General features: G+C 39.5%; 1 protein-coding gene across 3 annotated transcripts in view; it reads right to left on the reverse strand.

The window, feature by feature from the left end:
• Window positions 1–879: 879 nt before the first annotated feature.
• MAP7 (microtubule associated protein 7) overlaps window positions 880–27,837 on the reverse strand; it is a 110,332-nt gene continuing 83,374 nt past the window's right edge. For 2 of the 3 annotated variants that reach the window (XM_069010481.1, XM_069010478.1), the window contains 12 exons: window positions 25,970–26,083; window positions 22,449–22,573; window positions 19,894–20,003; window positions 19,237–19,517; window positions 15,480–15,663; window positions 13,457–13,649; window positions 11,864–11,965; window positions 11,532–11,582; window positions 11,377–11,434; window positions 8,772–8,910; window positions 3,386–3,612; window positions 880–2,714 (listed from right to left, as the gene is read on the reverse strand). In XM_069010481.1, coding sequence (XP_068866582.1) covers window positions 2,704–2,714; window positions 3,386–3,612; window positions 8,772–8,910; window positions 11,377–11,434; window positions 11,532–11,582; window positions 11,864–11,965; window positions 13,457–13,649; window positions 15,480–15,663; window positions 19,237–19,517; window positions 19,894–20,003; window positions 22,449–22,573; window positions 25,970–26,083 — 1,595 coding nt within the window. In that variant the 3' untranslated portion in view covers window positions 880–2,703. The remainder of the gene's footprint in view (window positions 2,715–3,385; window positions 3,613–8,771; window positions 8,911–11,376; window positions 11,435–11,531; window positions 11,583–11,863; window positions 11,966–13,456; window positions 13,650–15,479; window positions 15,664–19,236; window positions 19,518–19,893; window positions 20,004–22,448; window positions 22,574–25,969; window positions 26,084–27,837) is intronic. The other variant, XM_069010479.1, reaches the window with a different exon arrangement.

Raw genomic sequence — 27,837 nt, forward strand, 5'->3', positions numbered from 1 at the left:
CTGAAATATCTTACTGAGCCTCATCCCTGTGAGCATAAATGCTCCGCTGTGGAGGCGTGAGCATGGAAATGAGCCTTCCCAGAGCACACAGCTCTCTGCTGGGGAAGGCCACTGCTCTGAACCCTCAGAACAGCTGTCTGCACCTGCTACACCGGCTACTTCCACCTCATGGAGTAGTTCCCCTTGCCCCTCATAGTAGAAACAACACAACCAGTTGCATAGCAGGCAGAGGAGCTGGCCTTCCTCCCAGACCGTATTTTATTGTCAAGAACAACACTCAACAGAAGAGAAACTATTTTCCCTGCATTAAAAGATGCTTAACCAAAAGATTTAAAAATTCAATATTAAATCCTTTTCTTAAAAATTCATACACCTACTTCCACTCTCAATTCCCTTGGTTTTATTTTGTATGTCAGGCCCCTGAAACAGGAAATTCTCTCTCTCATTTGAAGCAAACCTAGATTGACCATAACGATAAAATGGTTTTAATCCAGCCCTGTTAAAAAATTCAAAGCAAAAACCAAAGTACATATGAGAAATAAAGCAGGCCCATTTTTGCTGCAAACAGTGAAGGAAGTGTGCTGAAATCTCCCAGAAAACAGACCAGCGTAATTTATAACCAATCCTAAATAGCTCAAAATCAACACAATTTACACTTGATCCTAAATGAATCTTAAGACTTCAAACTGAAGCTAAATGTTACTGCCTGTTTCTTTGCTCTGTTTCTAATTGCAAGTGACTCTGTGCTGATTTTCCAGTAAAGAAATTAGAGAAAACCTGAAGCAAAGTTTTAAGCAGACCAGCAGTAGATAGAAGAGTCTTCCATCAGAGACTGACTCTTGCTTCAACTATGCAAGAAAATGAAAATATAAGTAGAAATAAATATTTCAAACAAGTTTTATTTGGTACTTACATGCTATATATAGTTTTAAAGAAAAACTACATATTTTGGACACTTCAAAATATTGTGGCTATGTACACGGAAAACTAAAGAAAGCAAGAAAGGAACCCAATTCATTTTACTGTGTCACAAGTTACTAGTGAAAGCACTCTGACTGAATGGCTGTTTTTTCCCTTCCATAAATATTCTGGCAGATGAAGTCTCTTTCATTTTATTTCCATTGCTTTTATCGCATCTCCTCTATAAGATGAACACTTGGCAGCAGCAGAAATTTCTTCAAAATTCTTCGGCTTTTGTCTCAGAGGATTTCTTCTGCTAGCACAGACTTTCTGCACAGCTTCCTAGAGGCCTCGCTCAGTGCTCACTAAAGGCAAGTGCAGGAATCTTAATGGTAGATTCTCTGTTAGCAGGAGCTGAGAGCCCATGAACCTCCATTTCCCCTACCCAAGGATCTTCTCACTGATTCAGACAGCAATGCCTCAAGCCTTCAGCGATGCTTCAAACTCAAATACCCAGAGCAAGCTTTGCCTCCAACAGCATTGTTTAGCAAAGCACAAAAATGTGCAAGATTTTACAGTTCTGCACAACAGCAACCAAAAGTGTGGGATGGAACAATGAATGACAATAGAAATCAGCATCAAACTAAAGAGAAAGCAACCTGCATCGTTCCTCTTACCACTCAAACCGCACTGCTTTATAAAAACCACACACTACATAAAAAGCACAATGACCATTTTCCATTTGCTCTGAAACGAGCAAACCCCAAAAATCCCAAAACCTGCGTCATCATTCAAAACTCAAATATTCCAGGTTTCACACAGTCTTCAATAGTCTGATAAGGCAAAGGAAAAGTCTTCCATCATTGGGAACAGCAGCAATTTACAGGACTCAGAACAAGGTATTTCCTTGTATGTGTGTGCACACATGTGCACATATGCATACACATCTTTTATAGTATTGTGAACATGGATGTAACTAAAAAAAAAAATCAAGTTTGCTGTATCTTTTTACCACATTTGTCTAATTTATTCAATTAAATTTCTGTACTGAGCAAAATTCATAAATACATCATCTAGGAGAACAATAGGTTTTCCTCTTGTCCATGAAAAAATAATGCTTTCAAATTTTCACATTTTAAAACCTGTCTTGTTTTGTGTTTTTAGAGAAAATGTGAGAAGATCATAGTGACGTCTCAATTTACAGAATGTCCCTGTAGGAATTACATTTACAAGAACCTGATACAGAAGCCTATAGTGTGCCCCCATAATTAGAGTTCTCTGCAATAACATTTAAACCAACAGGTTTAAATAAAACACCCCATTAACTCTACTTGTAGAGCAATGAGGCATTTATTTTTCAAGTATTAGAACCACAAAGTGTAAAAGATTCTTTGCCAATTTTAAAATTATGCCTTTTAAACCAATACCCACCTTTTTAAAAAAACAAAAAAAAAAATCAGTCCCACCACCCAAATCAGCCCACTACTTTCAGATTCCAGTGTCTTGTGTCTTAAGGAATGCAGAAATATTCATTTACTAACAAAAAAAGCTTGTTGGAAATAGCCATATTAAGTAATGCACGTGAAGCATGATTTTTTCTAGTGATGAAAGCTATTAGAATGGTGATCCAAGTCTATTCCTCTCATTTCTTCTGCTGGTTTTACTAAAGTCCTTCCAAAAAAGATATTCAAGAAATCTTTAAAAAACTGGAGAGAAAAAAATAAAACACTCCTTCATTGCATGGAAGAAACTCCACTGACTGCAGAGATGCTCATGTCACCTTTGGTTCTTCAGAAGAAACAATCAGATCACTTCTAAAAGAGAAGGTAAAAATGACAGGTCAGAGTGGCAATTCTTACTTCAAAATGTTATGTGCTTATGCAATTATTTTACTGTAAGATGATTTTCATTGCATTTTTAGGCCAGAGAAAAATAAAGTGCTATCCAATTTAATTTGCTAGATTAGTATTTGTTTACCAAACATTCTTGAAAAGTTATGATATAATTCAGAAAAATCCAGTGTCCTGCAAACCATCCCTCCATGCCTGCAAGAACTTAATGAAGAAAGCACATCCAGAATTTCAAAAAGTAGTTTTTAAAAAGTAGTAGCTCCCCTTCTGCATGTGCATGTCAAGCACTGCACTTGCAAAACTGGAACCCAGTGGCTGATCATAAGGCCAGAACAACAGCTGTCACCTATCACTTCTGTGTGAAAGTACATGCCATACCTTTCCAAGCAACCTCAAATGGCAGAAAGTAAAATATATGTGAGAAGCCCTCCTCCAGGAAAAGATGAGGCCTCACAGCACCATTTGCACTGCATCTATATGTGTTTGGCATGCGTAGCTTTAAAAAGAGGACATGTGTCCCCAAATAATGTGGAGTTTAAAAATGCTTAAATGAATCAACTTATATTAATTGAGAGCTCTGGGACCTCTGTCAATTACAACGCATTACAAGTGTTAGTGAACCACAGCAAACCTACCTGCTGTTTGATGTGTTTGAACACTATCTACCTGAGGCAAGAGAGTCCCCTTATCTTCAAAGGCTAGAATAGGATTCAAAGGAATTTCGGGACTATTGTTTCCATCATTGTTCATAGCATCCAGCCGGGATGGTTTAGAGCCAAGAGGCAGGTTCATGATCTCTTCAAAGTTATCATTCTGCATAGACATTCCATTTTCATTTGCGTTTTTCTCTGGATTGAGATTGCTGAAAGAGAAACATAGAAATTTTTCCTTACATACTTTATCTAGAACAGAAATTTAGTCATCCTCAAAGCTATAGTACAAATGTAAGAGAAGTCTTCATCAATCCCAAGCATTCTTTTAGCCAGAGAAAACAAAACTATGCTTCTACAAGAGTAGGAAATACTCTTTTCACAGCCAAGTACTTGGTATTCCTTCCCTCAAACCCACGGGATAGTAGTTACTTTTGACTACGTGAGAGCCAGAACTACAGGGTGCTCTGTCACCGCAGTCTGAGAAGTGACTGCAATGCGAAGCAGTAAGGAAACCCCTGCAGCACCACCACTACCTGGAACCATGCACATAATGCAATTTACAGCCTCTATCATCTTTTTCAGATCTCATAGTCTTTGCTGTACCCTTCCTCTTATTGCAAATCAATGTGATTGCCCTTGGATAAGATCACTGTAATTTTTATTATTTCTTGGATCACCTCCTGCCACCAGTTCTGGAGCAGCCTCTTCTATATGCCACTTATCCAGAGAAAAAACTCCCTTGTCAATGCAGTGCTCCTTTCAGTCCCTCCTCCCATACAAGCTCTGAGGGTTTATTTCCAAGACACTACACAGCTCCACACTTCTGTTGATCATGTCCAAGCCAAAAGCGCCTCCCTCCCTCCTCCTGTCAATCTGCACTTTCATTTCCCATCTCCCACATGACAGAGATGCCTTATGAGTGAGCTCTTGTACATCTCCCCCAGTCAAGAGCAGCACAAGCACAGACGCTCTGCTGTTACACGTACTCTCCCCTGATGATACTTGCTCATGTCTCGCAGCCTTGCTCCTCCTCTCCCAACCCCTTTATTAGGTGCTGCAATTGCCAAATCCCTCTCACTCTGCAGGTGGCATGTCCTATCCTGTCAGAGGGGAGAAATTAAGGTGCTACTTCAGTGAACAGGATGACAGTAATGGGACCATAAACTCCTCAAGCAAGAGCTAGTACTCAACAAATACTCAAAAATCTTATGATCTTTCACAGGTGCTTCTTAAGGCCCTGAACGGTTAGATCCTGAGAACCTTGAGTACCTATTCCCTATTTGGACCACATCATAAGTGTTCAGGTTGTTTGGAAATGTTTCAGTCACAAAGGCTCAGATGCAATTTTCCTAGATTGAAACTTGGCTATCAATTTCCTTAGGCCATTTCTCAGTAGGTGGCTTGGTTTCACAGGCTAATTTTCTCCTGACAGCACATTTACTAGTCTTAAAAAGAAACCTGCTTATAATTGGCATGCAGTATATTTTCATTTGCTGGCTTCTTTGTGTTTACAACTCTGCACCAACAATTAAAGAATCGTTTTACAGTATTCCCCAAGAGACAGAAAACAATCCTTGCTCTTTTGGAAGTGGCAATACTTTATCCAAAGCCCAGATTTCCTGTGAGAATCACATGCTGCTGTTCATATCAAGCCTTCCCAGATTTTTCAAACCATCACCAGTTCTTTCTCAGAAAGGCACTCCTTTTTTTTCAACTGTGGATATGCTGGGCAAATTTCAAAGTGAAAAATATGTTTCACTGCATTGAAGTTGGGAGCAGACACAGAAACCCTGCTGGCTGCCTGGAGAGCTCCTAAACCACATCAGCCTTTTGTGCCAGAGATCCACATATGTAAGACAAAGAGCAGAATCTGTGAAATGCTTTAGGTCTATTAAAACCTGCTCTGTAATGTACAGTCATTAGGTTATTATTCACTATAAAGTATCCTATTACTTATTTTATCCCCATCTACTGCCAATAACTGTACTAGAGCTAGGATAACATGCCAAGTTTGATGAATGGGGTAAGCAAGAGGTACGAAGAGAGCAACTGCTCATTCAGATAAATTAAACAGCACAGTAGTTCAACAAGTATTAGAGCAATGAAGAAGCCTCTTGCTTCTGCAAACAGAATTTTTCTACCCAATTTATCAGCTGACAATGAAAAAATAATTCTTCATATTTAGTATTTGTCATTGCACTGCCAGTATTACACAGAGTTAGAGCAGGATTCATTCAGACTTGAACGATGCCTTCTGAGACAGAGGAGTCTCTGCCATCACAAACAAGGTACAGAAAAGGAAATCAGGACTATAAATACTCTAAATTTTGTGGTATAAAATCTTTTAGATTCTATGCTGCTTGATCCATCTAATTGCTAGAGGAGCAAATTTAGACAAAACAAAGGAGAAAATAGAACAGTGGAATTAATTTCCACTGGACATCTTAGAGGCCACAAGCTCAAAAGAAGATTAGATAAATTCCTAGGAGATTGGTATGCCCTCCAGCTTCTGGTAATTAGCAGCTTAGGGACTCCTTGAGCCTATGGTTGCATTTGGACCACAACGCTTAGCAACCCTTCATTGGCCAGAGGATCTCCTGGTAATTACCTTTTTTTCCCCCTTTACATTGTGCTACAGGCCAGTAAAGCAAAGAACACAAAAAAATAAAAAAGGGCTTTTGACCCGCTACAGCTGTTCTTTCTGTCTTATGTTACATTCTTAATGTTGTCTAAGTGCCTAATGCAACACCAGAGATGTCCTTTTCAGGCATACAATTCTGCAGAAAGAACTGGATAATTTTGGCATTCTAATATATTCCATAAGTATGCTTGTAGCAAGACACTTATGTAATAGAGGGGGGGAAAAAAAGTTGCCTGAGTTGTTCAGAGTGCATTTCCAAACATAACAATCTTGCAAGCATCTGAAGGACATCTCCATGGCAGCTGAAAAGCATCTCTGCAGCTTCAGACCTGGACACATCAATATTAACAAGATAGACTGGAAGATGTTGAGAAAAAAGAAGCCAGTTTACTTAGAGGAACTGGAACATCCAAAAAATTTACAATTACCGAAAATTAAATCTGTTGTAGATAATTTTAGCCAAAACTCTATGTAGACACAGACAGAAATTAGAATTACAAGAGACTAAAAATAAAGAAAGAAGGCCAGAATTCAGTATATCTGTTTCCCACCATTCATCGGAATTCCTGAATAGGAAAAAATAAAATACAGACTTGCGGGCCTCTGAAAAATGCCAAAATATCTTCACAGCTGGTATTTCTGATCTGAAGGACAATCTCAGTCACCTCATTTATCGAGAGGATTTTTGAAGAGGAGACATAGATAGATATTAACAGCAAAACGGACGCCAGACTTTTGGATGATAAATGGTGCTTATTTTTAATCCACTGAGACAACAGCACTGAAACCAGCAATAAGGAGTTTTCTTTTCCAGGACAAGATATGAAGGCAATCACCCAGACCAACTGTATATTTCTAAAAACCGGTTATCTAACCTACCCAGACCCAACTCCATGCACACAGGATGGAGACATGAGGTGACTGCACTCACCGAGGCGTTTTGCACTGCATTGCAAGTGTTCGTAGGAAACAGCACAGAAAAGAGGAATTACAGAGTAAGTACCATAAGGAAAGTACTGTCAACATAAACCACTGTACTGAAATAACTTTTTCTAAGAAGTAGCAGACATGATCTATCATGGGCAAAGAATTAGAGAATGGAGTACAAGCAAAAATCTGCAAGTGGGCTATGGATTAGGCAGCTGTAGGATTCTGCATCACTCTGTCCTCTCACCCACACAAGCACATGACACCAGTTCCCCAGGAAACAGCTTTTTAACTTCTGGTCAGAAATCTCAGCACTCTTGCCCTTAAAAAATGATGAAGTCTTTTTCAGAAAAAAGCCAGATCTTGCTGAGGGCTGATTGTGAGTGAGGTGCTCACTCAGGAGACAACCTGCACCCGCTGCCCCCGTGAGTGCTACCGTGTCAGGTGTATCTGGCTGCCAGACAACCACAGCACACAAGTTGCAGTAGCAGTGGTGTTGGCATCTGTGGCTTTTACCATGTGACAAAATCTATGGGACACTACCAAGTGCTTCAGGCTTCACCTTCCCGGTTACTGTGGATGCACCTCTGAAGCAGACACATTCCAACCTGGCATGCCAGTTCTCCCTTCTACAACCTTACATGCTCTTCCTACTTTTGTCAGTGCTCTTTGATCTCATTTATTCATTCTTCACTGTGGGCATTCTGAGGTTCCTTCCACACAGATTATAATGGCAGAGGACAGCACTCATTAGCGTGGCACATTTTGTATTTCAAACATCAAGGTGCTTGTAAGGCTGGGAGTGATTAACATTTTAATAGCTGCCCAAGACAATTATGAGGCAGCTCTCTGCAGCTCATCCAATGTAGCTCAGTGTCACTGACAGAACTTCCCTCAGCAGGAGCATCCTTGTCAGCATGACAGCAGGCTGAGATCCCCCAGGCATATGGAGGGATCGAGAAAGGGCAAATTCCTCCTTCAATTAGTGCCAATCACACCCTGAAGCATACTGTCCATTACAGACTGCACAATGGCTTCCCACATTCAAGTTTTTCCATGCATATTCTGGCACTACCTGCATAAAACATGAAAGGACTGTGAGATTATTTGGCTTTCTGCATCACTAAAATTAAAATAACTGACAGCTCATGCTTATGTAACAGATGTCACTCGGTTCAATACTGAAGTTTCAAGTGTTTCGACAATTTCTCAAAGTCTGAGTGACTTGTTTCATGGCTACAGAGAGCTCCCAACATACAATATCTGCCTCCTCAAATACTCCTTATGAGGAATAAAGCTGTTTTCTTAAAAAGCATAACCAAAGTGACTAGTCCCGTATCTCACACAAAGGACATATCTACAGCAACACTTGCTAATACTTCAAGCAGTTCAGAAATCAAAACATCTAGGCTGAAAGCACAGTAGTCATTATTCCAATTACAAAAATCAGCAGTGCAAGCCCAGAGTGGGTTTTACAAAGCTTAATTCAGGGAAAGGAACAGAAAAAATTTCCCTTTCCATTAAGTTTCAATAAATGTAATAATTGCTGGCAAACACACGTTGTTCCAAACACTGCAAAGAACATGCTCTATTTTTTAAAAGTTTTTCCCTATCAGTTAACTGCTATTTGAAATATGACAAAGCTCTTTTCTGAAAACAGGACAAGATAAAACCAGGAAACAAGGCAGATTGAACAGCTGCCTCTTATTTAGTTAATGAACACATGGATCTGAATATAATTTATTACTCTAGTAGCCCTCATCCTCCAAACACTTCCCCTGACACTTGGCAATGTTTTACCTGTCCACATTTATGGGGGGCTGGTTTGGAACCAGCACGCGCGTGCAGGCGGCCGGAGTCCCATTGTGCGGAGGTGGCACTGCGTGCTGGAGCTGAGGCCCTGCTGCAGGCTCCAAGGGAGAGGCAGGACTGGCTGCGACTGGACAGAGAAAATAGGCTTTCATAAAACCAAGCAGCAGCATCTACCCTGTAGGTCAGGGTAAAATATTTTCTACAAAAGCCAGCAAAGCCAAGGAGAGTTACAGTTTTAAAAAATACACAGTTCCCACCTCCCTCCCCTCTCTCTCTACCCAACCCTATCTCCTTTGTCGAGTTTTTGGGCACATAAACCCTTTTTCAGGTCCAAACTAAATGTCACAGATTTCAAAGCCATAGCTTTGTGAACAAAAATAAACATTTTACAGTCATATGCACAATTCCAACACATAAGCCAGTGGACAAAAGAGGCTGATATCTGATAGAATGTTATGCTGGCACTTTTCAAGCAGCAATAGAGAATGGAATAGAACAACGCTGGGACATTACTAATTCCACACATTGGTATTTCTTGATTCCAGTAACTCAAAAAGAAATCAAGAAATAAAATCTCCATTGGGAAGGATACTTCTTTAAATAAGTACCAAATTACTACTCTAAAACATTGCAGAGAGCTACATAAAATTAGGTTATCTGTGTCCCTCGTGCTGAGACCACGTGATAAAAGTTTCTAGCCTGCCTCCTGGTTTCCTTTTAAAGTACAAGTACAGCCTTCTGCATTGTGTCTAGAGTCCCTCCAATTCATACACAGGTCAGTAAAAGGAAACAACTGCACCCCACCCATTCTAGCATCTGCTACAGTAATTGCAAGGACTATTCAGTATTCATTGGCTTGGACACATTTATACCCATTACCCAAAACCTCATCGGAGAAGCCCCTCCTTCAGCTGCTCTGTTTTGCTGTACTCTAAATGTTTGGGCTGAAGACTTCTACACCGAATGTCTTAGTCTGATCTTTGGCAAGTTTTTATATGGAAGATACTGGAAATAGAGATTTCTGTGCTTCTACAAATGGAATAACAGGAAAATATATTTGCTTTATTATTTAAAAGGAAAAAGCAGAAGCAAAAGTTGTTCTGCTTTAGAAATGCGAAAGAACCTCCTATTTTGAAGCAGAGGCCAAACAAATGACCAAAAGGTGATGGATTTTTTCATTGTATGATTTGGCCATTCCCATAAAGGTCTCCTCAGGTTTTGGCAAAGAGTAAGACTTAAGAAAAAAATTTTAAAACAATCTATTTGTGGATAGTCAGAGGTCTGTTAAAGTGCAATATGAAAACTCATGTGGCCAGAATGTGCCCATTAGTCCATACCTTTAACTCAGTGGCATATATAGATAATGAAAAGCCAAACAGTAGAGCAGGCCTGAGGCTGAGAGCAGTTTTCTCTTTATTCAGTCACTCAAAGACTCCAGCCTTCCCTTGGGCCTAGGGAAATGGAGATCCAAAGTCTCCTCTGCCTTAGGAAACTGATAGAAGACTACTTCTCTTCTATTTCTAGAGGGAAAATACTAGCCAAAGGTTATGGAGCCCTTTATAGTTTCAGGAATTATTTAAATGGCTTATAACACCTTCAACAATACCCACAGACAAAGATGGCATCCCAGATGAATCCTATATTAGTAGCTTGCAAACTTTTTGACCCAAGATACTATGTAAACAGATAACAAACACATGTAATGAAATCTGCATTAAAAGGTTTCCTGACAGTGCTAATTATAGTGTTCACTTTAAACATCAAGAAAAAAAATCATCCATCAGCAGTGCTGCTATCTTCCCTGTTACTCAACCCAAATACAAAGGAGAAAAAGATTAATGTAATTTAATTTGTTATACTACAATAGGATAAGCCATTTGATAGCGTGACTTCAGTAGCTTTTAAATGGTGCTAATTCACACCTGGCGATTGTTGAATATAAGCTGCATTTTCTTTTTCTTCCTTTATTATAAGTATTAAAGTCTTATATAGAAGATTGCCTAAAAAGAAATAAAGATAGACAGAATGGAGTAGAAGGAAAGCATAAGAGTGTGGGTGTGACAAGAAGACTAAGCTTTTGTAGTAGCTCAATTTTGTCAAAAAAAGAAATAAAGACCAAGTGAATAAGGCAGCAGGTGTGGAAGAAAGAAGTCACAGGGAGATGTTTAGAACAATGAACACTTTGTTTTGATGACTAAGAGCAAATAATCTTTTAAGCAAGTGAAGTAAATCTGCAACAACTACATATGAAATAATATAAGAAAGAAACTATAGAATTGGTTTCTTTTGTGATCCAAAGCACAAAATAATTTCCTTTCACTTTATAAATAATTAAACTTGTCTTAAACTTGTTAAGAAAATTTCTTTTGCTAAACACCAATGTGACAAAGTTGCTAAAACATTGGACTCATTTAGTAATGGCTAACTACCTATACAGAAAGGCTGAATAATTTATGTCTGCTAAGATTTCATTTATACTCCTCTCATAGTTTACTGCAATCAGCATGCCAAGTTTCAGAACTGTTTCTCAACTCCCTGTGCTCAGTAGGCACTTATTCACCTGTTGTGCTCAGGGCACAGTTAAACACAATACCTGCTTCTCCAGTGATATTTGCCTTTGCTATATGTCCATTTTGCTGGTCATTGGATTTCTACAAAGGAAGCACAGTTTTGCAAATTAAAAATGGCACTAGGGAAAAAAAACCGAAATGTGTTCAATATTTACACATGTTGAATAGCAGCACTGACCTTATCTACAGCTTCTACACGCCTAGTTCTCTTCATGATCTCCTCAAGCCTCTACAATGAAATGTAAAGGGGTAAAATAATGTTTGCTGGCATTAATTTGAATATCTTTCTCCCAAACCACAACTGCTTGTCATTTATCAGCTGTATCTGTTTATTGCAAAAAAGATGAATTATTCATTACTGTTGGCAATATTCCCTTCATTGTCACATCAGGCCAGTGAGGACTGCAGCTTTTATGAGAGCACATTTATATAATTTACTTCCCATTGCTGAGGTGGAAACAGACTGCTAAGGCAAAACCAATCACAGTTTCTCCTCATGGACTGAGTTACCTTCTTCCTTTCCAAGCGCTCTTGCTCTTCTCTTTGGAAATGTTTTTCACGTTCTAATCGAATCCGCTCTGCCTCTTCCCGCAGGCGAGCTTCCTCTTCTTTCTACATTGGTGGTAAAAGAAAAAGAAGTGGGGAATAATTTACTATTTGAGGACAGTTTTATACTCTATGCGTAATTATGCATATCTACAACACCCTGAAAAGACACTTTTGGGGTTTACAAGTCACCAAAAATCTTGTCAGGTGGAATTGCACATTTCTTGATTAATCTCCATGTTTTGCGTAGCATTAGGAGAGTGGAACTAAACAGCGGACATCATGTTTGGTTCTGTGCCTGTTCCAGAGCACACCAGATAACAAATAAGGAATAAATTTTCTAGCCCTCAGCATTAAAACAGCAGCCAGGAAAATATTAGAGAGAGCTACGCTTTGTGTGGTGGATGTTCTTGAGAGTAAAACAAATGCAGTAGAATGCTTTGTTTGGCCAACAGAGTAACTGTTTAATGAGACCAAGGGCAAACAGCCACAGGCCCGTTTGCACAAACTTTCCATTCCTGCTTTTTTAATTAAATGCAAAATTTGTCTGGAATATACTGTAGAGGGGCCTTGCTCCATGACAGTGACATTGTTGTATGATGGAACTACTACAACCAATCATTTGTTGCATCTGTAACATCCAAAAAAGCCTTGACCGTGTGCTATTTCTGAGTGCTGAGCTGAGTTAAGCCTCAGTTTAACATTTCAAAGAAAGTAGCACACATCTTCTGAAAAAGGCGAATGGAGCTTCTCAGCCATATTCACTACCACAATCCTTTGCCATCAATCCTTTTATTTATTATCAGAAGCATACATTTACACACCAGAAGAAAAACTCATGTCTACAAGGCAAATTGAAGTGTTGGATTGTGGAAGAATAAAGCACATGCAAGAAGTAAGAGGACATGTGAGAAGAGAAGAATCCTATCCAGAATGCTTACCACAGCCTCTCCTGAAGTCAGTCATTATGTCCATCAAAAATGAAAGTACTTGAAAAACTTAATTTTCATTTATATACTCTTATGTCTTTTGACTAGCTACTCTGATTTCAGGAAGACTGTGCCACATAAAAGTTCTCCTTGGTTTGATTAAATCTCCCACTTCCCACCAGCCCCAAAAGCAGTATTTGGCATAGGATTAGAACTTAGCAGTACTGTATCTCTAACACAGTGAATAGTTATCTTTGCATCTGGACTTTCTATAACTGTTGGGACAAAGAATTCTCTGGCATAACAGCATTTATCAAAATTCCCCAATACAACTGTATTGATTTTTTTCATCACAATTTATGAGGAGTAAGAAAGGATTTGTTCTAAATACATTGTAAAGGGAGAGGGAAAAAACGAAACCAAAACTCAACTCCCTATCCCATGGTTTTGTCAAGTAGAAATACCTCTACTCTTTGAACTACTCTATGGAATGAATTCTGTCCCAACACTTTTCAGATAGAATTTAAATTTTAGATATTGCTCTAATTTAGGTACTGTGTAAGAGGTGCTGCTTCACCCACTTCACTGTCAACTAGATTGGCCCAGAAATCCCAAGAGGGAAGCATACTTGTTTCTGAATGCGCTCCATTTCTTCTTTCTCCTTCTGCTCCCTCTCTTCTGCCTGGCGGCGCAGCCGTTCCTCCTTTTCCCGCTCCTCTGCATCCTTCCTTTGTTTCTCTGCTTCTTGTCTGCGAGCTTCCTCCTCTTCCCGGCGAGCTCTTTCTTCAGCTATCCTCTGTGACAACTCTTCTTTCTTTTGCCTGCAATCATTAAATAAGCATAAGAAAAACAGGTTATAAAAGTAGGGGGAAAAGCCAAACCACCAGATTCCTGACCCAGCACTGCTATCCCAACTGGATAAAGGGTGTACTGCTGTCTTATTCCTAAATTGTCTGTTCTGCTTCCCATAGGGACCAAACATGAAGCCCTATGGAATATAAAAAACTTTGCAATGCAACACCAATACTCCTCCAGCATACATCTGCCTGATCTATGACTCACATACTTTCTGAATCAGAAATAGTATCTTTGATTAATATATTTTGCAAAACACTCCTTTTTGCTATCTCATATAATCATATTTTGAAATAGTATGCACTTTTGGCACCCATCTCACCTCATGGCAAAGATTAAGAAAAAGTATCTAATTCTGCTGGTTTTTGAAGGTTACTTCCTAACCTTACTAATGGCCCCTCATCCTTGTATTATGGAGTGAGTAGCTTTTCCTCTTAACCTTTGATGTTTCCCAAATTATTTAGGACTTTTTAGCCTATCTTCCCAGCTGAAGAATCCTCACCTGTTTAGTTGATTTTCATATGGGAACTGTATGGTACTTGTGATCTTCCTTGATGTCTGTCTGCACTTAATTTTCTAGTTTTACTGATTTTACTATCTCGAAAAAATATAAAACTCAACATTCAAAATGTAGACTTATCTTGATTAGTTCAGAATGACATTTTCATTTTGTTCTTGTTTTCTATTAATTTGTAACAGTTCATTTACTTTGTCAACTGTGGCTCACCTGATACTTTCATATATTCAACCCCAGACAAAATCTCTTCCGTCAGAAATAATTTGGCCAGAGACCACCACCACAGGAGTCAAGTTAGGATTATTTCCTATACACATTCCTTTATGCTTATCAGTACAGCATTCCAGCTTCCATTTTGTATCTCAGCAACATAAGATATGTCTCTGTTCACAACTGACATATCACTGAAGACCAACATCATCTCACTGGCCTTGACTCCTTTCAATTTCTTTTATGAAGGCACTGCACAGACACTGGAAACTCCTTTCACTGTGAAAGCTGATTATTTTTTACTTTTTATTTTTGATCTTTCAGTCTTAGTATATATTCAGCATATTACTCTTATACCACAGCAGCTTTTTGTCTTTAAAACTCTTTTTGAGAGTGTTGGTATTGTGAGCCTTTTGGAAAGCCAGGATATTCTAACTGGTTCTGCCTTGTTCCTATCAGCAAAGTGGTTAAAGAAGTCCAACAAATTCCAGAGGTATGGTAGCCCTCTAAAAAGCACTCAACTTGTGCTGTAGCCACAGTCATAAGTATCCAGAAGGGCTACTCATTTGCTAATAGGAAGTGAGATGCAACATCAATTACCCTCCAAAACTGTTGGGAGGTTGGGGGGGGTTCTTTGTTTTAAATGAGAAAACAAAGAGGTTTAAGTCACAACAGTTGGGCGCCTAAAGCACCATCCACAATGGAGATCTTACAATTCAAAGTAAGAAACTTTGTGCCAATCACAAAGTTAAAAACAGCCATGCAGAGTTCTCTAGCTGGAACAAACAAGTATAGCTTTGTTAATCTCTGAGAAACCAATGAATCACAAATCCAAACAAGGATCTGCTCTCTCCTCCTGTCCTGTTTTAAAGCACTACTTAGAATAAGTTTTAACCTTACAGATCTGCTTAGGTATATATTGCACCAACTGAAAAACCCAACAGGAAAATACGGTTTTGGGGAGTAACTTGTACCTCCTGCAGTTCAGTGCTGTGCTTCATATATAACAGCAAAATACACACAGGAAGCTGCTAAAAATGTATATTCTCTACTGCAGAGAAGATATTACCTTTCAAGCTCTTCTCTCTCCCTCCTTTCCTGCTCCTCCCGTTCCCGCTGCTCACGGGCAAGACGCCTCTTTTCAGTCAGCAGCCTTGTTGCTTCTTCTGGGTCAGTTGTACCTGCAGAGGGCTTGGGGGCTGCTGGGGCTGGAGAAGGAGCTGGTGGAGCAGGAGGTAGGGATGGGCTGGCTGCTGAAACAGATGGGAAAGAAAATTAGTTTGTCCAGACACAGTAGCTGAGATGTCACTCTAGAAAGGAACAGAAAATACTTTTAAATGCACTGCAAAGTATTTTCAAGCTTATGTGTTTTTTTAAATGATTCAGAGGAGGAAGAGGTTTCTAGATGCTAGAGGTTCACATACCTCCAGGGAAGTTTGGTTTTACAGGGTATGTGAAAGCAGCTGCAGCTGAAAGGGTAAGTCAAGTTTTCTGTCAGAACAAATGCTGACAGGTGCTTAACAGGAGAGTTAGGCTGACTCAGCTAGTCCCTACCATCCCATTTCTTAAGCTTGCCCAATTCTGTTTGAAAAGCAGAAATGAAACATTGTGAAATTATATTTTCTTCTGTCTGATCATCTACATCTGAAGATCAGAGCCAGACTGTTTGGGGATAGTCACTTTTGGTGACTTGGTGATCTCAAACATCAACTGTGTGAAGTGATCTGCACCAAGGGTAGGACTTCAGATTTCATCAGTTTTGCAGGTGCTCCAACCTGAGGCAACTCATGGGACACAGCTTTTTAAATTTTGCCACTATTGGTGAACTGTGGCTTGTATTCAAATTGCAGTAGTGCCTTCGTATCGATTCTTTATTGAGGGCCAGCTTTGTCCATGTGACAGAGAAAATGTTACAGGTAACATTTTTCAAGTAAAGACTAGTTCATATTTCTGTAAGTTTGCCTGGCATTCTCTAGCACAGGTACGTCACTTTTTCTCTAGACACCAAGGGACCATTACCAACATACAAGCTAACTTAGGGAAGCATTCCCAGAGTAATCCCATCTGGGAAAGCAGACAAACAAGGAGAGAGAAGACTTTGAACTGTCAATGAAATCAGATTCTGACCGTAGGAATATATATGTAAAATAAGTCATAAGGAACAGCAAGGAGATTATTTTAAATCTGCATTTCCAGCCACCCACTGTGTTGTGACAATTTTCCTCACCTCACTAACAACTTCCAAAGAGGGGTTTCCTCCCTGATTCCCCCCCTTTTATACCTCATCATGTAAACAAACAAATTCAGTTGCTTTCTGTGCTTAATTCCCATCTGCTGACCTTTCTGCTCTCCTCTTCTATCAGCTAAAAACTACAGAGGTCTTTCTGTAACTGCTTCAGGGCTTTCACTGTGAATTCAAATTATATTTCTACACCAGTAATTTAAAGAGTGCCAGGGCCTGTTCTCTAACCTTGAAGTGAGCTGGCACAGTTTAGCACTAGTGCAATGGAGGACTATTCTCTCACGTTACCAAAGCAGGTATTCAGCCCAACCCCAGGGAACAGCCTGGGCCTGGGCTAACCTCCAAGATGTAGCTGGGAACTCAGAAAATTCTGGGATGTTGAAATATAAAAAGGTAGGCAATTTGATCACTCTAAATCTTGGGAGCCCTTTAGAGCCATGCTCTTAGTAGCCTTGGGGACAGTAGGTAAGAAAATGAGAGGCTGCAATTACAGCCTGGATCAGAAACATACCAGAGAGCCTTTGTAATTGTAAACAGTATAAATGACAGAGCTCCTGTGCCTCAGCCCTTTTTAATTTACTAACATGGGCCAAGGCAAGGCTGTTGCTTTGAAGGGAGCACAGCTCTGTGCTGCTTAGGGCTTGCTTCTTGCCTCAGGTGCTGAAGTTGACAGCATAACAAGTAGCTTAATGCACACCTGCCCTGCTGAAAAGATAACACTCAAAAGACCTTTAAAGCTTCATTGGTATTAGTGAAGTTGTGTAAGATTTGCCTGCAAAAGCTGGAACAGCTTCATCAGCAATTGCTACCTGCTGACCTCCTGGCTCCTATGAACACAGAGCTAGAAGGCAGCTGAGCCAGACCAGTGAAAGGCCAGTGCTGTTACCTGTAGGGAATGAGCTGTATTCACCTGCAACACAGTCCCAGGAGAATCAGCAGCATTCCTCTAGCCCCAAATGCCGTACTTGCACCTCTCTTGATACTTGAATTCAACCAGTGAGTAAGTTTTGGCATCTGGGGCCTCCATTGGCAGTACAAAGCCATCCTGTAACCTCACATCTAAAATGCTCTGTCTGAGCTCTCCATCTTTGGTCCCAACCACCACATCCTCTGGCTTTGGGAAAAGACATTCAATTTGAAGGGCTGCTCACCACTTTGACTGTAGTATCCTTCTCTTTCATTTGTCTCCACTTTATATTCTTGTTTGTATTTTTTGCTGTGAATAGAAACTTTTGAATACTTTTATCCCACAAAACCTGTTTCAATACTAAGAGACCTCATCACGAACTCAAATATTGACTGATGCTGCAAAGAAGTGCAAAGAAGTCTTCTTCCTGAACTAAACAGTCAAGCAAGCATGACGGTTTCTCTGGTCTGTGCCTTGTACTGGGGAACTACAACTTGTAAACACTTGCAAAGTTATCTCAGCAGTATCCCTGAAACAGTTTTAAAAGGAAGCTTTCTCCTCAAAGGGAAGCAGGCAAAAGATGGCAATTAAATCTCCTCTACATGCCTATGACCAGCAGATACATCCATTCAGTATTGTAAATATCTAGCTTTTTGTGGGGTTGCACCTTGTGTGGTAGGACCTGCGTATCAGACAGGAACTGCTGTAACAGAGTTTAATAAAAGAGAATAAATCAATTCACATGAGGTTTTTTCACAGAACAAGCCCAAACTACACCTGCTGCAGTTAAATGCAAGATTACTAACACTTAAAACTGTTATCTGAAAGATAACTACAGGGGAGTCTACGAATTTTAAGTTCAGAATCCTAACTAACCCAACTTGTGGATCCCAGTGGTCACATTGGCCTTTCTATGTCATCTGCAAGAGACAGTTTATGCCATATTTAGAATGAACTAAAATGTCTGCTAGAACAAACATATATTTTTTCATTTCAGATTTACCTTTTGCCCTTTCTACACTTTATGATCATTATTTTATTTTTTGTATGCATCCTTTTCTGCATTGCTGCTTTTCAGGGTTGGTACGGTTTGTTGTGGGTTTTTTGTTTGTTTGGTAATTATTTTTAATAACTCATTTTCCCTTAAAAATTCTCCCTATTCCTTTTTACTCTTCTCCTTGCTTTCTGCATTCCACTTTATTCTGCTAATCTCTCCTATGATGTGGTCCTCCTGTAATATTATCCATAAGCTAGCAGTGTTATCAGCACAAGTGCACTGTGTCTAGCAGAGCTGGACATCCTCACTGCTCACACTACCTTATGTGGTGTCTTCTGGTACCACTAAGTCTTCAGACCTTTATTATTCTACTTCAACAGTTTGTAAAGAAGCTATGTTATGATAAGGGGGACAAAATTCCAGTCCAAAAGGGCAGGGAAGAGTCTTGTGAAGCCCCACTGTGTGAGGCAGCTAGGTGTGTTGTTTTGACTTAGAAGCAGGAGGGCTTCAACCTGTCTACAATTTCCTCATAATGGACACATATCTGCAGCAGTGTTGTGAAGAATTCAGATTAACCTTTGACAGAAAACTACTGAAAGCTACATCATCTCAGAGAAAGGGAAGGGAAAATATAAGAGGCTCTGACCCATTCCTTATCTTAAAGTAGTATGTCTCCTTACCTTGAGTTGGCTCTGCTTGGACAGTGAGCTGTTCCTGACTTGCAGGTTCTCCAGCACCTGCTGAAGGTCCTTTACTCTCTTCTGTCCTCACCTCATTGGCCTTTTCAGCCTCCTTTTCTGGTCTTTTCTTCTCACCCTCTGGTTTGATCTCTTTTTTGACGGGCCGGATGTTGCCAGGAGAGGGAGGACGTGTCTGAGCAGAGGAAACTTTGGAGGAACCAGGTGGGGAAGTTATCTGCTTGGGTGTGCCAGGCAAAAAAGGCAACGACTTTGACGCATGCCTGTGTAATCAAAGAGTGACAATGCTGGTTTCCACCTATATGTCACTTCTACAACCACAGCAGCTAAAAATAAAACCACTTCTCTGCTTCTCTATCAAGCAGGACTGCTGGCACAACTAATTTGCTTTCATGCAAAATGCCTCTCTGCAGCTCTCCAGATGTGTGAGTACTGAGCTCAGCCAGGAAAGTATTTTCCTGCCCTTGCTCCTTCCCCAGAGTAGCAGCAAGATATTTTTATAAGCAGGACTGTCTTTCCTTTTTTTTGCAGAGAGAAAACATCTACATCATAAATAAGTTTGCCCTGTTTCACATTTAATTAATAGAACAATCAGAGCTGCCTATAGCTCATGTCCAGCTAAGCGTGTACTTGACTTACCAAACTGGAGAGGGAGCTGATGATCTAGCTTTGAGGCTGGAAGTAAAATGACCTCCTTTAAAGTTGGCTGAGAAGCTGGATGACAAATGGTCCTTTTCTCTTTTGTCAGTCTATAGCTCAGCAAACAAAAAGACAAAGTCAAGCCAGAGTTCACACAGCTAAAGAAAGCAAAGCAAGCTCAGTTAAGAATGAGGAGTTGGGGGGCTGAGAAAAAGCAGTGCTGAGTCAGTGGTTTCTACAGCTTGTTTAACAGGTTTTTTAATATAGCTCCTGTAACCTGACACCATCTTTGTCAGTAGATATACATTTGACAACAAGAATCCTTCTTAATCATTCTCTACTGTCCTAAGATGCAATGGGCTAATTTGCAGAGGCTTATTTTTACACAGGCAAAAAATTACCTTTTATAGTTTGATCTTTGCTGATTGCCACAGAATACCTTCCACTACTTCCCATAAACACAGCATTTCATTCGAAGAAAAAACAAAACAAACTCCCCCTCAAGTATGACTCAGCTCATACTTGGTCACAGTCTTCCTGTATAGCATAACATTTTGGGTTCATGCTTACAAGGGAACACCAGAGATGTCATCAAAGCTCTCAAATATGGTACACCAGTTATCCTATTCTTTCTTTTCTTGGATGATTTTACAGCACATAATTTTTGCCATTGGTTCTTATACATGAAAGTGATTTCCTTTTTCATTCTTTACTTTTAAAAAATAAAATCCTAAGTTGAGAAACATTTCTAACAATACAAACCAGAGCTATAACAGAACTACTGATTTAAGGGAACATATCAGAATTTAGGCATCTATATACTTCCCCTATTTAAGTATAGACTAAAAACTTCATGGTTTTGGAATAATGAGCTGAGACTCTAGGAGTCTGAAGAATGTGAATACTGGAAAGTGCACTGAGCTGCCATTCAGCCAGCATAATGCAGAGGCTGCTGCTCACCACCTTGGCTGGGGCTTAAACACAACCCCTGCAGCAGGTGTATCGTGAAGTGTGAGCGCCTCATCGGCTGAAAGCTGTGCAATGCTCGGCCCCTGAACTAAAAGCCAGGTTAACAACTGGAAAAGAAAGGCTGAAAACAACTTCATGAGCACATGATGTGCTGAGTTATCAAAATAAACATAGCCAGAATAAATGCATTACAATGAACAAGAGCTTTGGCTTGCTAGCAGTAACTCTCTATTGGATCTGCTTTATTAGTACTGAAAGCAGAGCATCAGAAAATTTTTCTTTATATCGATAAAGTAAAAAGCTGAATTCATACAGAAGTTTGCAGAAGAATAAAAGATTGTCCACATCATACAAGCTACTGGAAGCAGCTCTTAACTCACTCATTTTATATTAACAACATTTTTACATCACCTCCTCCACCAAAAAGTAACAACCTTTCTTCTTTTTAATTCAGAAGAAAAAAAAAAAGCCAAACCCCAAACCACTTGTAATGAGAAAGACTCAAGAGGAAGAACCAATAGGCCAGGAGACTGCAATGCACGTGCCATGAAATTTCTCTAGAGATACATCCCAGTGCTATGCCTTAGCTTAAACTTCAGTATACTACCCTCTGCCTGAAAGATTAAGTACTGGCTATGACCCATGCCACTTTGATTAACACTGCTTCCAACAAGGATGCCAACAGCAGCACTGCCTCTTGACCTTCTGCCCATCAGGCTGAACAAAAGTGCAAGCACTTCTTACACAGTCTTTTGCAGAGATGACTTCAACTCTTCTTGCACTCTAAACTAACTCAGGTTGTAGAGTACCAGGAAAAATATAACTGCTCAGGTTCAGCAAATGAATTTGAACTGGATCTGACTGCATCCCATTGGCTTGGAGCACAGTCAACATGAGTTTGTTCTACCTGTATCACATTCTTCTGATTTTCCTGAAAGCTCAGATCAGTACTGCTGCTAAATTGTTCAGAAGGAACAGAAACCTGTGGAAAGCCTTGCTTATAAACCATGCTCCTAAACCAACTTCTTCCTTCCCAATGAGGAAAAGTTTACTAGCCTGGTCTTCTAAGAAAGTACAGATGAAATAAGAGTACTCTGTGCACTTGTGTGTAGAGACATGTGAGGGCATGCATTCCCCCTCTTTATTCTAGGGGCTCAGCTGAATTTTCTAGAGGTCTCAGACAACATCAATTTCTGGAACCTTTGTGAAAACAGCCTGCTGGGAAAGACAAGTTCCCCTCTGAGGGAAAAGTGGCAACACCACCTTGGGCCTTAAAAGGCAAGAAAGAAGCCACTTGAGAACGAAGCACTGTGACTGCCTCTGTGAGAAGCTAAGGCATCTACTCCGCAAACATGGGTGTTTGGAAGACATCAGTGTTTTCCACATGGATTCTTTGGTGCATAATCAGGCTATGCCACCATGTAACATGGCATGTTTCAGTTAAAATCCAGCCAACAATGACACAAACTGGAGAGAGTGAGGACATTGCAGAGGCTAGGAAGCATCCCTGCAGCTATTCCAATCCTAACAAGCAGTGCAGTCACGTGGTCATGGCATGGGACACCAAGCACACGTGCCAAGCTTACCCCTGCAAGGTGTGTTGTTCTCCGACGTCCAACAGCATCAGTAGAAGCATAAAGTTTTGCTCGTTCTCCTGAATTCCTGCAGTTCATGGCCTTGTAGGACAGAGGACTGAGGGGGCTGCAAGATGCTGAACGGGGACAAACGGGGATAACTACGGTGTTGGTTGGGTTTGTTATTTATTAGTTTTAATTACAGAGTAGCATTGGAGAATTGACAGAGGAAAGCCAGCAGGAACGGAAAAGACCGAGAAAGACAGAAAAGAAAGAAGGTATTAATACATAGAGATATCACTAATTATCAAGTCAGAACCATCATTTGACACGTTAGCTTGGCCACACATACAGTAAGGATGCAAGTTCAGTAGGTGCTTGTGCACTTTTCCATTTGTAAACTAATAATTTCTTTTTTAAAAATTAAGAATTATGCCATGATAGTGGGTAGTAGATAGTATCAATATTTTCCTGTTAAGATTTTGTACAACTGATGGTTCTGAAAAAGCAATAGAAACAATGGCTGGTCTGACAGGTTAGCTTAGTATATGCATTGAAATGAGTTTCAATTACATTCAGAATAGAAAACAATCAAACTAAAATCAGAATGCCTACGAATTGCATTGGAAGTGAAGAAAATTTAAAGGAGACATACACACAAAGATCAAAACCCATTAACAACACAAAACAGTTTCAACTAGGAAATAAATGAAATTGCTGTCTACAATTTTTAGCAAGTGATTTGGTTTTAAAATTCCTTCCTTTTAGGATTATTTTAACTCATCATATTTCTTGATACTGCTAGAAAAACAACTTACTCAAATACATTCTCGACAGCAAACTATTTTACACATTTAAAAAAAAGCAGGCTGGCAACAACAAATCAGCTTGGCAATTATTATTTGAGTAACCAGGATGGTAGCTTTTGTTGGTTTGCACAAGGGAAAAGATTATTACCAAAAGACCTGACAATAGCAGATATCAGATATACAGTGTTCTGATTTTATCTTCAAAGAGAGCTTTAACTGCAAAACATAGCATGGGAAACTTCTTGCAGCAAAGTGTTCTTGGACTTTCTCTTGATTTAACTGAAGGAGAAGATTGGGAAAAACTATATTGTTACTGCAGAGTTTGATTTGTCTGCTCCTGTTTGTCTCTTCTGGCCATTTAATTGAGTCTTAGCACAATTATTATCCAGCATGTTACTTGATGAAAAAAAAGGGGCTCTATATAGTATCTTTCCTATTCTTTTTTTTTTTCCACATCAAAGAAATGTAAATCCTCTGCTTCCTTCATAAGAAAACCCAAAACAAACCAATATTTCTTGCCTGTATATCCCTCTCTGAGCACACTTGAAAGAAGGCAGTTCCACATACAGTTAATTCTTCTAGTCTTACAAAAGTACAGCTGCTGTTACAGGAAGAGCTCATAGACTTAACAGTACTAATGCTGCAAATTCTCCTGCACCAAGAGATTAACATTATGAATAAAGAGTCTCATGTAAGTGTTACAGCAATGGCACTAATGCTTGCCTTAGAGTTTATAGAGATTTATATTTAATGAGGAATTATGACTAACTTAAAAACAAGCAAGAAGAAAGAAAATAGGGATTTTTGTTTATGTTTTTATTTTGGTTGAGGGCATCTAAACCAGATAGGAGGCAGCAGCATAATTTATGTTTTACACCACTTAAAAATTTATGTGGCTTCTGCTCTGTGATTAAATTCCCCTCTGCATGCTAATTATCTGAAGTTACTACCAAGGATGACATCACAAGTATTAAAAGACAAACAGTTCATTTTCATTTGTGATGTTGCCAAACAATGCTTTAGGCAGCACTTCCAATGAATCATGTACTAACAGGATTACATCTATTCAGAGGAGCTTTTTGAAAGCCATTGAAAAAACATCTTGGTATTGAAGGATTTATTTAAAAAAAGATCCAGATGTACTCTTATGCTGGATGTCCCTAATAGCTCACTTAAAATTTAAGGACATGAATCCATATTTAACTCAGTTTGGATTTTTTACCTTGCAATTTATTTTTGCAGCCAAAGGGCAGGGTAATTTTCTAGGGAATAATGGCAGGCTGGGATGAGTGGAGTGCTCAGAGCACAACTGTGAGCCATTGCTATCACCTGATCATTAATCTCCAGGAAGCATTCTGTATGAAGGTGCTGAAGCTATTGCTCCTAGAGAATAATACCTGGAAAACAATGAGCAGCTGGATTATGTTTCTGAGGGGTATGGTTCCAGTTAGCATAGGGAAGGCATTTCAGGGAATCACCTCAGACTGAACTGACAAATCAGTCTTTCCTGCTACTTGTAGCCTTTCTCAATATTCCACTCAGTTTAGACTTTGTTGTTCAGTATAAACAACAGCAGTCACAAAAAGCTTCATGCTTGCTCCAGGAAGGTAATCACTTGCATGCTATCTTCTCAACTATTCCCTAAGGAAGAGCTGAATTTCCAATATCCTGCTTGGTAGGTGACATTAAATATTAATTTTACAAGGTATCATTTTCAAAGAGCAATAAAGAATTCTGTGCTTGTTAATTCAACTATTTGCAGAATATCATCCACATTTTTGCTCCTACAGCACTACCCCTGTGGAAATGTACTGCAGCCTAATTAGTTACAAGAGTTCTTAAGTGAAAGCTTCTTTAAAAGTAATCTTAGCAGATCTCTGTTCCTTCTTACCTTCTATGTTCTTTAATTAGAATAAAAATCCTGTCCACATCAGACAAGAAAGACTTGCCTAGACTTACAGTAATATATTGTTGCACGTGCTGTGTGTAATGGTAAAGTTCCCAGTGGATGATTATAAAACATCCTATTATAAAACATCCTATGATAAAAGAAGAGGCAGCTGTCACCGGCCTAAAATACATGATAAGCAAGTATCCCCTGGTTGTCTTTGCAATACAGTTTTGCCTGGGCCTTCAATTACCCCTTAGTAATATCATCACATTTCTGCACATTAATTTTCCCTCAGTAAGTACCATCAGGGAGCTGTTCTGGGGTAGGCAGACAACTTCACAAATATTATAACCTCACTAAACCTGCACATTTAACTTCGCATGTATTAAATGCACAGTAGCCAGGGCCTATCTTCATACAAGTCTAACTTTCTCCATGTGGGAAGTGCTCTGGTAGGGGCTGAAACTCTTTGGCAGCAAGCAGCTGACAGCTTTAGCAGTGGATGTGCTGAATCAGCTCTTTCCAACGAGGTGTGCATTTCCTTATACAGCCATGGTCATCGTGATGTTGTTGCCCTGCATGTTTTGTACTCATTTATTGCATTGATGAAGAGGCAAAAGTAAGAAAGAGGTGTTAGGAGAAAGAGAAAGAGGCATAGCAAACAACTGTACAAAGGAGCTTTCATGCTGTCATGCACACTAATCATGGATATTCAAGTTCATTCTGGGATGCTACCATACACTCATAATTAGATCAACGACTTTACAACATCCTGCAGGGAATCTGCAAAAATAAGTGTCTGAGACATGAAGCCTCTGTTTTTATAGGATTACCTGCATCTCCAGACAATGCAGCTGTGCTTTTACTCCGAGCCAGGAATGAGTGAGTGGGCGTCAGGAGCCTGCTAACGATGCTGCTCTCCCATGGACTGAGCTGAAGACGGCGAGCTGAACGTGCACCATACAAGCAAGATGTCAGATCAAACACTTCACAAATAACCACATGCTGCAGGAGTATTAGTACTATTTCCTCACTGCTGCATACCATGAAAATCTTGAAACTATCCTTCAGAGATCAAAAGCATACAATAGTTCAGTGTTTTGCATTTTATTATTACTCCTTTTTAGCACAAGAATTCCTATAGAAACATGTACATCTGAACATTTAATTTGTGCTACTGCCTGTGGCATTATGGCAAATTGTTACCAAACTAATACAGATATTTTGCACATCTGCCACATTCCGCGTTAGGAATGATAGGGTAATTTCCCTACTAGGAGAACAGTTGCCACTCCTAAATATAGACTTCAACAGAGATGTTTGTGTCCCAAACTCTTCCTACACAAAAGATGTATAAACCTTCCAGTTACACTTAAACACCTTCCAAAGTTTGCCAGCCTACCTAGAATAACCAAAGAAGGTTGCTTACTGCTATACAGAGAATTATGTCAATGAGGTTTTATTGAAGTGTTGCAAAAGGATAGTGCACCTCAACTGCCAATACCAAGCTCAGCAGCTACAGTTGTGTCAGTAATAGGTGAAGCCACAGAAAACATTAAATATATTTGATCATGAATTCTCTGCCCAAAGATCCTGCTAATGATCACTTTCCGTGTAGAACAGTAAAAAGAATCAACTTTTCGCATCGTTGCTCTGTTTTGAAAATGCACTACATGTTGACTTGGCTGCAATCACACTGTTGCTTTGCTTTTCCCAGTGTTGTCTAATGCAAACATAGCTTGTCAAGTAAGTCCTTTTATCTTGTAGGGTTTTTTAAAAAATACTAATTAAACATTTATCATGGTGAAGAATTAATCAGAAAAACTGTATAAGTTACTTTCTGTATTGAATTGGGTATTTCCTTGATATTCCAATACAACAAAATGTTTTATAATGAGCATCACAAGCCAAAACATTCAAGTAGTTCCCAAAGTAGTTCATTATAGCAAGCTTACACTATAGCAATAACCTTGATATTGCAAGCGAAATCACGTTGTCTTACATCTTAGCATTCATTTGCCTTAGTTTAGAGTTTGCAGCAACAAAACTGCAGCTTGAATCCGTAAGGCTCAATCTCTGTAACATTCATTGAAGTGACTGGCTGTAATAAACCTGACATTCATTTGCATTTTTAAAGGAAGAGATCCATCACTTTTAATAGACATAAACTCTGAATTTCTCTTTAATCTACTCCTTGCTGAGCCCCATGAAAAGACAGGCTGATCTCAATCTCTTCCTATGAAAATATAATTGCTTAATCTGCCCTCAGTGCTGTTTTGCACTTCTCAAATTGCTGCCTTAAATTCTGCTAACTCAATAAGGGGCATTACTATAGAAATATAAGACTCTCAAACACAGCAGGCTCTCTTCATGACTGTCCTTTTACACAATGTACTATTGCCAAAGCTTTTTGTGATTAATGGTTCCATTCTGCAATGGTACAGATCATACAGACACAGAGAATACCCTACAGAACCTCCATTACAGCACACACATTTATCATTAAGCTTGCAGTTTAACAATGAAGAAATCACAGAACTACCATTAAACTGGATGCAATAACAGTAAAGCCTTTGCTTCCTTTCATCTCCAGGCACCGTGCTCAGTATGATCACTGTTTAAAGCTACTGTTGCAAGACAACAGATTCTTTTTTGTGGTCTCAGGGTTTAAAAGTGAGGCTCACAGGTATGATTGTGTATC

The sequence above is a fragment of the Aphelocoma coerulescens genome, chromosome 3 (assembly GCF_041296385.1).
Source record: "Aphelocoma coerulescens isolate FSJ_1873_10779 chromosome 3, UR_Acoe_1.0, whole genome shotgun sequence".
NCBI classification, from domain to species: domain Eukaryota; kingdom Metazoa; phylum Chordata; class Aves; order Passeriformes; family Corvidae; genus Aphelocoma; species Aphelocoma coerulescens.